This window comes from Austrofundulus limnaeus, unplaced genomic scaffold, assembly GCF_001266775.1.
Source record: "Austrofundulus limnaeus strain Quisiro unplaced genomic scaffold, Austrofundulus_limnaeus-1.0 Scaffold25, whole genome shotgun sequence".
Lineage (NCBI taxonomy): Eukaryota > Metazoa > Chordata > Actinopteri > Cyprinodontiformes > Rivulidae > Austrofundulus > Austrofundulus limnaeus.
The window spans coordinates 1,088,715-1,101,661 of record NW_013952427.1 but is presented as its reverse complement, the minus strand read 5'-3'; the positions used below and the strand labels follow the sequence as shown (position 1 = coordinate 1,101,661).

At 40.1% G+C, this 12,947-nt stretch overlaps 2 protein-coding genes across 3 annotated transcripts in view; one reads left to right on the top strand and one right to left on the bottom strand.

The window, feature by feature from the left end:
- The window catches only part of nfatc3a (nuclear factor of activated T cells 3a), a 74,243-nt gene extending 67,256 nt beyond the window's left edge, over positions 1–6,987 (top strand). For both annotated transcript variants that reach the window (XM_014004543.1, XM_014004544.1), the window contains one exon: positions 4,240–6,987. In XM_014004543.1, the coding sequence (XP_013859997.1) occupies positions 4,240–4,316 (77 nt within the window). In that variant the 3' untranslated portion in view covers positions 4,317–6,987. The remainder of the gene's footprint in view (positions 1–4,239) is intronic.
- Positions 6,988–7,843: 856 nt separating this feature from the next.
- The window catches only part of esrp2 (epithelial splicing regulatory protein 2), a gene marked incomplete at its 5' end in the record, with an annotated part of 26,914 nt that continues 21,810 nt past the window's right edge, over positions 7,844–12,947 (bottom strand). The window contains 3 exon segments of the mRNA XM_014004542.1: positions 7,844–9,337; positions 12,106–12,304; positions 12,381–12,579. Coding sequence (XP_013859996.1) covers positions 9,176–9,337; positions 12,106–12,304; positions 12,381–12,579 — 560 coding nt within the window. The 3' untranslated portion in view covers positions 7,844–9,175.

Genomic DNA, 12,947 nt, shown 5'->3' with positions numbered 1-12,947 from the left:
GTGTGTGTGTGTGTGTGTGTGTGTGTGTGTGTGTGTGTGTGTGTGTGTGTGAACATGGTTGACATGGGAAAGGAAGAGCCTCCCACGCTAACAGGATGATGTGAGTGATGGTGGCCAGACACAAAAGCAAGCACCAGAAAACAAATAATGCACACCCAGGCACAAAGTCAGAAAGAGCTGGATGCCTTAGCAAAGACTGCACAGGAAAATTATCTTTATATCTTTGATTTTTCTAATTCATGAAGGCCGTACAGTTTCGTTATTGTGTTTACCCTGCAGCAGAAATCATTTAAATATGACACTGGTTTTCTTCAGAAACTCACTTGGCTGGGTACAGTTGCTCATCACTGACTGATTCACTCCCCTCTACCTTTTTTACGGTCATAGTTTACAGTAAAGTGTTTCTTTATGTCCTGGGGAATGTCTCTCTCTTTTTTTTTTTAGCGTTACAGTTAGGGGAGAGGTTCATCTCGTTTGTCATGCACAGACTAGTTTGCCCGTGTATCTCCCAGTTGCCAAACTGGGCCACAGGTCTTTCCTACACCCGCTGAAACCAGTTTACCCTGTCTGATTTCTGTGCTGCATGTCTGACCTTTCATAGTCACACGTTTGAACATCTCGGGGGTTGAAACCACATTAAGAACGTCGCGGTGTGAAAACTGAGCGCTCATATGTTCTTAGTGTGGAAACATGACAAGTTTTCCATAAGTTTCAGTCAAACGAAGGTCCAACATCTTCCTGTCCTCGTGTCTTTCTAACCATGACAGTATTTGATGTTGATTTACTTCAAGGCTGCAGTTTTTTTATGTGTATTTTTTACAAGCTCCCTGTGTTTCTTGTGGTCCATCTGTGAGAACCGAATGGAGGCAGCAGATGTAAAACAATCACACATGCTGGCTGAAAATCAGACTGAGAGTTTTTTTAATGAATGTTGTTTAGAATCAGGCTGTTACTGAGTTAACTGTTTCTTAAATATTAAAGGCATCCCAGATCAGTTGTAACATTAGACTTTATTTAATAAACATATATTTTAATTGAAAAATAAAGACTGTAAAAACACTGTAGGATGTTTAGTTTTTATCATTTTTAAACTAAAAGTTGAAAAATATATTACACAGACAGGCAATTTTATTTACATGCAAAGCATTCTGGGTAAATGATGACGTGGATAGGTCCTCGGTGCGAGGCTGCTAGCGAGCTATATCCACCCTGAAGGTTAATCTTGGACAATATCTGATGATCGACTCTTTTAAATGAAACCAGAGAGCGTTGACAGAGAGGAGAAGGTAGAAATGACTCAGCCTGGAACTGAAAATATGGATGGAGGACAACAGAGCTGCTTCATGGAAGAAGAACCTCAGCTTAGCCTGTTAGCTTTAGTGTTAGCCCCGATGTTATCACCATATATGTATTAGCTCAGTGCTACACATTCTCCTCTCGTCACTGAGGTCCTCCATCCACATGACAGAGAGGGGAACACAAAGATGACTCAGTCTGTAACTGAAAATATGGATGGAGGACCTCAGTTTAGCTTGTTTGTCACGCTAGCACCGAGCTAATACATATAAGGCAATATAGCATCAGCGCTAACGCAAAGGCTAACAGGCTAAGCTGTGGTTCTTCTTCTATGAAGCAGCTCTGTTGTCCTCCATCCATATTTTCAGTTCCAGGCTGAGTCATTTCTACCGTCTCCTCTCTGTCAACGCTCTCTGGTTTCATTTAAAAGAGTCGATCATCAGATATTGTCCAAGATTAACCTTCAGGGTGGATACAGCTCGCTCACATCGATGAGCTAGCCACGTCATCATTTACCCAGCATGCTTTGTGTGTAAATAAAATGGCTCCATCCGTGTTAAAATATATTTTTAAAAATTTACAAAACTCAACAGTCTACAGTATTTTTACCATCTTTATTTTACAGTTAAAATATATGTTTATCAAATAAAGTTTAATGTTACAACTAATCAGGGATCCCTTTATATTAAGTACATGTTTTCTAATGAACTAGATTTACGCTGCTCCTCAGCTGTGTGAACAAACCTCACGAAGGAGTCTGGAGAAATGTTGTGAACCACCATCAAAGGTCAGATGAAGTAATGAAGGACGCAGCTGCACAGATGTGTGTTTAAAGGTGCTGATGTGTTGTCTCTAACTAACAGCTCTTGGACTCAGAGGTGAGAACTGGGCCCAGGCGGTGAATGGAACAGTGTCTCTCATTTGCCGTGTCAGGAGGGATTAAATCTCCGGTCAGAGAAACAAACACGCAGCCTCACAGTTTTGCCAGTTTCTTTGAGTTTTTTTCTGCTTTGAGCTTTTTGAGGTGTTTAGGTTTTGATCCTGTGAAGATCTGTGTGGAACTACATCTCCCCCTGCTGGGGACAAATGCAAATCGTTTCACTTACATCCAGAGTTGTAAAGTAACTAAGTACAAATACTTTGTTACTGTACTTAAGTAGAATTTATGGGTATCTGTACTTTACTTGAGTAATTATTTTTCAGCCTACTTTTTACTTCTACTTCTTACTTTTTCACACAGTTATCTGTACTTTGTCCTCACTACATTTTTAAAAAAGGAGAGAAGTAGAAAGTCGTTACTTTTATTTAATTTTTGTTTGTTTTCATTCCAGCTTGTTTTTGTAAAAAAATAAATACTATCCATAGAAATTGTGCCTCCTAGATAGAGTGAATTTAACTGTGGTTTAATGAAAAGTATAAATATATAAAATTCTGATAGTGTATTAGTTTGTACACAAATCATGTCACACTCCAGCAGGACATAATCATTAAAATCAAAGGACTGTACTTAAGTGTTTGTATTTTATGAATTATATTGTTGCATTTGGTCGCAGCCCTCATAGATTTTAATTTTGGAGAAAAGCTTTTTGCAGCCTTGATATATGTATATAAACTGAAACAGCTGGACTAGTGCATCCTAAATTTAACATCAATTAATTATTTTAATAAGACATAGATTTTCTGTAACATTTATTAGGAGGTGACCGCCCCAAAAAATGCATAAATGACTAATTGCTCAATTTAAATCAATACTTTTACTTTTAATACTTAAGTACAAAAAATATCAGATTCTTTAATACTTTTACTTAAGTAATATTCCTAAAGGAGACTTTAACTTTTACCAAAGTAATTTTTTGGTAAGATACTTGTACTTTTACTCAAATATCACTTTGTGGTACTTTATACAACACTGTTTACATCCATACAAACATACGTTTAATCCATTATTACCAGAGGTGGGTAGTATTTTTACTACACTGTACTTTTTAATTTACTTGAGTAATATTATTATGAAGTATTGTTATTCTTACTGGAGTAAAGTTTCTGAATACTCTGTACGTCACTGAATGAAGAACAAACATGTTTTAATTAGAAATGCAGCAGAGACACACGTACAGTTTATGCTGAAGTGAGACCTCTTGTTTGTGCACAATCTTTGTTCTAATGATATTTTAGTACTTAGTTATTTGGAAAAATGTTTGTTTTCTGCTGGAATTTATTAATGTTTTAATTAATTCTTTAAAACCACCTGAATTTTCACATAACTTTCCATGATGTCATGATCACTTAGTAACAAAGTAGCCTTTTTACAAAATACATTTTTACTCTCACTTAAGTAAAAATTAGCTATCCCAAAAAAATTACTCGAGTAAAAATATGGTGAAGTAGTTCTACTTGAGTACAGCTTTTGGTAACTCTACCCACTTCTGATCAGATCAGATCAGATCAGATCAGATCAGATCAGATCAGATCAGATCAGAGGTCTTTATAGAGACAACTTTACCAGGATCAGGGGACCTGGTTTTAGCAGTAATGTTATAAACCTGGCAAATCAGTTGACTTATAAAAGCGTTCTGACCCAAACAGCTCTGACAGGCTGGACTAAGAATGTGTGAGGGGGGTCCTGGTGTCTGGTTTGGGAGCAACAGGTCCTTCAAGTCTCGTGGGTTTGGGGGTGCTGAGTTCTTTGTGTGTTGAGCCAAGTGAACACCTCCCACTCTTGGTCCTGTTTTTTTTTTTTAAGTCTTTATATGTGTGATACCTGGATTTACAGTACCTGTGGTTATAATGTTATGGTCAGTTTGTTTATATTTCTGACTTTTAATAAAGCACAAACATAGATTTTTTTGTAACAGCCTGAGATGCTCAATATTTTCCCTTCTTTAGCTCTTTAAAGCTTTTCCGTAGTTTTAAAGAACTCTTTGTGTCTCTTTCTGTCCACAGTGAACGAGATCATCGGCAGAGACATGTCCCAGTCCCCCAGCACCCACGGCTCTCCGTCAGTTCACAACCAGTCGTAGCTCCAACGCCGACGCAGTCTTTTGGCTCCAGCCTCCAGCTCCTCACCCTGCAGACTCCACAGCACAGAGCCAGGATGCGGTGCGGGTACCGGTCCTGCTGCTGGAAGAATGGCAGAGGAGAGACGGGACTGTGAGGGGAGGGAAGACTAAAGAGAGGTTCATTTCAGCGATGCTGTAGCTCTGATGTAGATGACTTCATGCAGATGTGGAACAGAAAAACAAAACGAGCGTGTCGGTGGAGGCCGTGTGGAGCCGCAGCAGGACGTTTGAGTTTTTGTAGCTGTCTGTAAGTTCTCAGGCTTGTGTTTGACTCTCTGCTCCTTCACAGCGCTGCTTTCTTCCTGACCATCAGCGAAGGCATCACAACGGAGGGTTTCCGTCAGCCCCCGTTTCACCAGCATAGACTTCCATGAGTGGAGATGTAGCTCGAAGCTTTGTTGCAAGAACCCAAAGCTGCGTTTCCCCCACTTCTTCACATGGTTTGTTTTTGAATACGTTTCTGGCAACATAGGAAACAGCAAGAGACTAAAACTGCCAGAAAACCGTTGTGAGGTTCAGCAAAACTGAGGGAAGATGAGTCGTTCTGCTGCATTACCAAATTAAGATAAAACCTGCCTGAACTATCAGAACACCCTTTAGATTAAAACAGATTTTTTTCTTTACCCAGAAAAGAAAACCGTTCAGGTCTGGAGCAGAGCTGCTGCTCCTGTGGAGCTGATGTCAGATCTGTAAAATATGCAACATTCCACCTTTTAGGAACCTTGCAGCTGTCTAGATAAATACAATTTATAATATTTTATGTCCCTTTTCCCTATGTTTTCTTCAGTTATGCTCCTCTCTCCCAGGTTTCCTTCCTTTTTTTTGAGTTGCACAAATGCCTTATTGTTAAGCAGCTTTCTGTGGTAGCTACAGCTTTTGTTTGGTTTGCACAGCAGGCCTAAAGTCACATGATGGGACATTTTTGAAACCAGACTCCTGACACAGAATTAATTATGTATTTGATCATTTATTTAAAAAAATGTTATTACGATGTCACAAAGGAGTGTTTTCATTGGTCCACAGAGTTCGAGCGCTTTGCCTCAAAGTTTCAAATCCTGTCTTCACTCCTCAGATGTCCCCCCGGCGCCTTTTTTGTGCCTTTTTTTCCACATCCAAACAGCCGCCATTAAAACGACAACCTGCTCAGCATTTATTAAGAAACGATGAAGAATGTTTTCCAGCTAAACATGTCTGTATGTTGTATTTATGTCCTTCGTATGTGCAGAACAATGGGTAACTCCAGAGAGCAACGTCTGGACGTACTGGGGTCTTCCAGCTGCTCCCTGCTCGCAACAACCAACATTAGCTGTTGTCCTGAAACGGCTTCTTACACGTGTTTTTTTCCTCCCCTGCTCTTAAATTTTTTAAAATGCAGTCAGTGCCTGTATGGCAGCAATAACACGAAATCCCAGGTCGGAGACGTAAACAGTTGCTGTTTTGAGGATTTCCTCTGGCTTTTTGCCTTAAGACTGACGACAATGTTGCTCTGCATGTTAGAGCCAGGAAAGTGTTGCTTCTGATGGTTTGAAGTCAGTTTTCAGGTAAAATAAATAATTCTGCTATGCATTGATATTCTGCTTGATGCCTTTAAAAATAAAAAAGACAAAAAAAAGACCTTGATGCCTATAGAAGTAGACTTGTTTGATGGTTGATCGACTCTGTTAGCATCCTGAATGGAGGAAGCAGTGCAAGCATCTGAAATGTGTGTGTGTGTGTGTGTGTGTGTGTGTGTGTGTGTGTGTGTGTGTGTGTGTGTGTGTGAGTGTGTGAGCGAGAGGGTGTGCGAGTGTGTGGGTAGGTGTTTGAACCAAATATCCAGATCTATTGAGTCCTATTTTCAGTACCAGAAGCACACATTGAGGCTATGCAAACTGTAACAGCAAATGTGAGAACTGTCATTAAATAAGAAACGTTAAAAAAAAATAACATTTTTTTTGGGATTTCACAGGAAAACAAAAAAACTTTTGTATGTTGACGATATCATGTCATTATGTGAACTGTTAGGATGCCTTAACTCTCATCTGAGAAGCAGTTTGTCTGAAAGCTCTTCAGGTTTTAGTTTTCCCTCCAAATGAATTCAGCTAAACTTAGTCAGTGATTGTGTTCTGGGGGGGAAACAGTGTGGACAAAAAAAAAGGGGGGGGGGGTTGATGGGAGACTAGAGACGAGGCTTTGTTTTATAGTTGGTTTTGCATCTTGAGAAACTTGAGTCTGCAACAATAATAAAAACATAGAAAGGAAACAAAACCAGCATTGACTCTGGCTGCTGCCCTCTTCTGTCACAACCAAAGACCGAACAACTCGTTCCTGTTTTAGACGCTACGAAGGCTGCTGTGACTGTACAACTCTATTTTTGATACTTGGAAAATGGATGTCATTCCTAAACGGTTAAAGACGTGTGAGGGTGTCTGTTGAGACTGTAAAATAAAAAGGGAAATACAGGTTTAGCTGATGTGTTTACCAAGCCTTGTATTGATACTTCTTGTATATTTTGTATGGTAATTTCTTTTTTTTTTTTTTTTTTGTAATTTTTAAGACTGCAGTGCTTTTTGAAATTATTCAATGGGAAGAACACCTTGCATCATAATGGTAGGCTGTAATGTAGCGTATGTCAATAAATCAGAAAACTCAAGTCTTGTGTTTCTCATCTTTACAAAACTTTTTTCCCCTTTATTTTTTTCCTGGTCTCACTTTTCTTTAACCACTGAGTCAGGGCTTTTCAAATGGTGGCCCACAAGCCAATCCAACCCACTAAGGAGTCTTAATTTTATTTTTTAAATAAAATAAATAATAATAATTAAAGTATTAGCCAGAGGAGTAAGTGAGTTTGGAGGGCGTGTATCTGAAGCCATGAATGTTAAATGCACTTGTGTGAATATCTGAAGACAGGGAAGATAAGGGAGGGCAGGAGAGATGGAAAAAGTGTCTTACTCCTCCGAGAACAGGAACAAAAAATAAAAAAAAAATCTAGAAGTTAATTTCTTCTAAATAAACAATTTTTTTAAAACTTCTTTTGATATAAAAAAAGCATTTTAAATCGACTTAATGCAGCAAAATAAGCTAATTTAAAAGGTACTTGTTCTTTTACATAATGTTGGTTTTGAGTAGCTGACAGTTTAAATTGTCCTGCCCTAAAAAAGCATCCTTGTTAAAAATGTTTAGATACAGGTGAAATTACAAATTTAAGCTTAATCATGAAATTTTCTGATTATCTTCTCTGCAAATTGTGTTTGAGATTTTAATGTTGCAGTACATTTCAGAACCACTGACAAATAAAAGCTGAGTCATGCTTCAGTCCAAACATTTTAAAAGTCCGCAAAACCTTTAATTTATCCTTTGTTTTCAAATCAAAATTTAATTAAATACACTTAAGATTCAATTTTTTCAATCCCCGGGTTGTATTTTGTCTGTGTGTGTATCAATAGATGGTTTTATCCCCTACAATAAAAACTTTGTTTTTAAAATCCCCCCAAAAAACAATTGAAATATGAATATTTATCAATGTTTTTATTGTTAACATTTTATACACAGAAATACATGCAAGCATTAACTCACAAAAGAAAAAAATCATCTGCCACCAGAGGCTGACATTTAGCCTCGTTTGGGCCACTATTGCACTCTGGGTAATGGAATAAAGATGGACAAACTAAGACAACTGTCAGCAGGCCTTTCACAGGGAAAGGAAACAACAAAAAAACTACAGCTCTCCTCAGCACTCTGCTCGTAGGCAGGAATTAAATCGTGCTGCAGGCGTCGTTACAGTCTGGAAACAACAACAAAAAAAAAGTAACAGGAGCTGCAGTCGGTTGTTTTTAAAAACATTTCTGAGAAAATAAGCCTCCGTTTTACATTTAATAACCAAATACAAGCTTTTGTCAAGAAAACGCATTCATAAAATAGAATAAATTTATTTGCTGCTCTGGTAAAGAAGTACGGCTCCTTTCATCTGATCAAAGCAATGAAGGAACACGCAGTGCTTTTTACAAAAAATGCTTAATGTCAGTAAAAATAAATGCTTTTTTTTACCCCCTTTTTCATTTTATACAAAACAAAAATAAAGTGACATTTTAATGGGTCCTCTGGTACAGCTGTAGTGTTATCTATTATAATCTGAGAGTCCCTGAAGCGCTGAGAAACTTTTGAACAGATCTGAACTCCTGATTGATTCTAATCTAAAGCAGGTTTTATGGCTTAAATCTTCTCATTTCCACTGCAGGAGACCATCATCTAAAACACATCCAGCCTACAGTCAGCTGCTGTCAGCGCAGAGCCAACAGAGAAAAAAAAATGTTTCAATCCTGTAGAGGTTTCAGATGAAATTTGGAGAATTTTACAGAAATAATTTGAGTTTAGATGTTTGTGCAGCCTCAAGCATTTCAGGACAAACGTGTACAGTTTCATAGGAGAAGCTTATATAAAAGTATTTAAATATATTTCTGTATGTTTGGCTCTGCAGAGCCACTGCGTGGTTCTTGTCTGGACTTCACACCATCGGGTTTTCTCCACAACCAGGCGATGCAGTTGGCACAGAAAGGGAAAACAAAAAAACTGAAACACTACAGACGGCGTCCACAGTGTCGTTTGCTCAACATTAACTGCTTCATCTGTGGACGCCTCAACTCCAGATGCAGTCGCAGGAGTGTCGGGACTCAGCGGTGAGAGAGGTGTGCGTTCAACATAACAGATCAGACGGAGGAGAAAGCTTCGACAGGCGTTCTGGAAGGAACCGGGATGTGCTGGAGTTTGGAGCGAACAAAAAGGGCTTTTTTGTAGTTAGTTTTTTGCAGGATGTTAAAGTGAGCGAGGTTGAGCGGTGGAGGTCAGTTACAGAGAACCAAGTGGACCTGCTGCCCGTAGAACGGGTGGTTGGAGCGCTCCGCTACGGCCCGCCGGGCCATCTCCTCGCTCGGGAAAGTGATCAAAGCCTCGCCGCTGCACTGGCCGCTGAAGTTGTACAGAATAAGCACGGCTTCTGGCTGGAGCTGCGGAAGAATCCAAAACAAGGAGTCACTCTGACGTGCGACTGCAACAGGGAAACACAAGAGGGCGCCCACAGAGCTGAGGAACAGTCATGCACCCTCCTCCTCCTCAAACCAGTCCAGTTTGGAAGCACAGAGACGAAAAGAGCAAGCGGAGCACTTCCTGTCCTCTACCTGAAACTAGTATGCATGCATTATTATTATTATTATTATACTGCAAATCGGATACAGAGACAGCACAAAAAAGGAAAAAGAGCACATGCAAATGAATCAACAGAACATCACATGAATTTATTGAGTTCATCTCTGTGAATTTACAGTTTCATGTAGTTTAATGTTTATTTCAAAAGTCCTGAACAAGAAAACTTTAACACATTATTTGTGCCTGTTGTAATAAAGTTGGGTTACCAGGGCTTTGCAATGTTTGACATGTGAATCTGAACATCCTGAAGAATCATCAGGACGTACAAAACGTACATTTTCCAGACTTCAAAACCTTACAAGGTAAAATTTAGAAATGTTAGTTTTTCACAGTTATCTGATCATTAGGAGCTGCTGTTGGCAGAATTAAAACATCCTGCCTGAAGCAGCAGTCAGATGCTAAAAAATAACTGTTTTTATGAATTAGCATTTTTCCCATCAGTACTGACATGGAAAACTGAACTGAAGTATATGATGTGTTTCTGATGTTTCTACAAGTATTTATTAATATCTACCAGTACAGCAGGAAAACATAAGCTGGTCTGTAGAAAGAAGTGCAAAGTTTCTGTTCAGGAGCTTTAATATGTTTTGTTGACTTAAAGGGATCCATGATTAGATGTAACATTAGACTTTATTTAATAAACATATATTTTAACTGTAAAATAAAGACTGTAAAAATACTGTAGGCTGTTTACCTTTTATCATTTTTAAACTAAAAGTTTAAAAATATATTACATAGACGGGGCCATTTTATTTACACGCAAAGCATTCTGGGTAAATGATGATGTGGATTGGTCGTCTGTGTGAGCGAGCTATATCCACCCTGAAGGTTAATCTTGGACAATATCTGATGATCGACTCTTTTAAATGAAACCAGAGAGCGTTGACAGAGAGGAGAAGGTAGAAATGACTCAGCCTGGAACTGAAAATATGGATGGAGGACAACAGAGCTGCTTCATGGAGGAAGGACCTCAGCTTAGCTTGTTTGTCGCACTAGCACCGAGCTAATACATATAAGGCAATACAGTGTTGGCGCTAGCACAAAGGCTAACAGGCTAAGCTGAGGTTCTTCTTCCATGAAGCAGCTCTGTTGTCCTCCATCCATATTTTCAGTTCCAGGCTGAGTCATTTCTGCCTTCTCCTCTCTGTCAACGCTCTCTGGTTTCATTTAAAAGAGTCGAACATCAGATATTGTCCAAGATTAACCTTCAGGGTGGATATAGCTCGCTCACACCGAGGACCTATCCACATCATCATTTACCCAGAATGCTTTGTGTCTAAATAAAATGGCTCCGTCCATGTTGAAATATATTTTAAATTTTTTTACAAAACTAAACAGCCTACAGTATTTTTACAGTCTTTATTTTACAGTTAAAATAAATGTTTATCAAATAAAGTCTAATGTTACAACTAATCATGGATCTCTTTAAATGTTTTTTAAGCTTCAAAATGTTCCTGGAAGATTGCTGTGTGGGGAAAACAATTAATTGGTTAATAAAAGATTAATTGCAGAAATTTGGGGATTAAAAAAAGGTACAAGTACACAAGCCAGATGAAACATCCAGTAAATCCTGAACTGGTGATTTAAATAAGTCAGAATGTCGTTAGAATTTATATAAGCCAGTATTTGTACAGGAAGGCAGCCTGAAACTGATGAGAAAAACCTTCTAGATGGAATAAATCACCACTTTAGGACCAACTGGATGTTTTAAAGCACTCAGTCTCCCCCACCCGAGCTGCAGATAAAGATGCTTTGTAAGGTTGAGGACACGCAGCTTCACTCCATGCTGCTCCTCGGCCCCCCGAGGCTCCTCTTACCTTGGACCGAGTCCCTAAAGGCAGAGCCATTCTTTGGGCTGAATCAGACTCCGGGCCTGTTCGCTCATCTGAACCATGCTGCTGTACTCGTCAGGGGCGTACTACAGAACACACACAGTCAGGCTGCGAGGTCTCCAACGTCGTTTACACACATGAAAACACAACTCTTCAAAAAAAACACACACTCACACATGAGATACAGAAGTGCAGGACGAGGAGAACATGGCACCGAAACAAAAAATAAAAAAACACACATTCACCTTTAAACACTCTGTGTCCTCTTACAGGTTTTTGGTGTGCAACTCAGCTCGTTTCAGTGCGACTAGAGTTGCTCGAAAACCAAACATAGACCCACAATTCTTCTCCCAACAACAGCAACACACAAACCAACAGCAGCACATTCAGCCCGTCCCCACCTGAAACCCCACCGCTCTCCCTTCTCAACCTGCAAACTGTGTGAAGCCACACCTGTCAGGGTTCATACCTGCTTCAGGGAACTCCACCTAATTTGGGCTGGCAGCAATAAATATGCAGGGGCAGAGAGCACAAGTGCACACATGTCTCTTTACTCGACAGTACAGCGGGAGGAGTTTGTGAAACAGAAACTTGTAAAACACAGGTGGTGCAGCTTCTGGCAAAACGGCAGAATGATCCAGTCGTCGCTGAAACACTGAAGCGCTCTGCTAGCCGGCATTTAAAAGCCGTGTGCAGCGACTAAACTGCACGCTTGTTTGAGTGTGGCACACTCTCACCTGATACCCCTGGAAGAAGCTGAGGATGTCTTTGACCCCGGTGTTGTAGGGCAGACCCTGCATCCTCACCAGGGCACCGGGCTGGGGCAGCAGAGAGGACGCTGCAGCGGCGGCATGGTGGGGCTGAGCTGCAACAGCTGCTGCCATGGCTCCTGGTGGGGCTGCGAAGTAGCCAACTGTGGAGGGAGACACCGGGGGGCTGCAGAACAGAGGACGAGTCAGACGGCAGAGAAAGCACCCGAGCAGCAGTCCCGGTGTGTTGAAGCTGGACTGACCTGGGGTAGTACGCCGTGTAGTTCATGTTCATGTAGAGATGCGGCTGAGGGGGGTAGTAGGCCAGAGCGTGAGCAGAGCTGTGTATGGCCGCCTGAGGGGGTCTGGGAGCAGCCAGCAGGGGGGGCTGGTAAAGAGCAGCCTCAGAGAGAATAGCAGGTGGTGTGGGGAAGGTGGCGTAGGCTGTGGGCGGAGACAGACCTACAGGAACAAGATAGTGTGAGCTGTTTATTGTAGTGCTGGATGAAGTCATTTATTCTAAGAGATCCACGATTAGTTGTAACATTAGACTTTATTTGATAAACATATATTTTAACTGTAAAAAAAAGACTGTAAAAATACTGTAGGCTGTTTAGTTTTGAACATTTTTAAAATTTATTTTAACATGGACGGAGCCAATTTATTTACACGTAAAGCATTCTGTGTAAATGATGACGTGGATAGGTCCTCGGTGTGAGCGAGCTATATCCACCCTGAAGGTTAATCTTGGACAATATCTGACAATTGGCTTTTTTAAATGAAACCAGAGTGTTGGAGAAGGTAGAAATGACTCAGCCTGTAACTGAAAA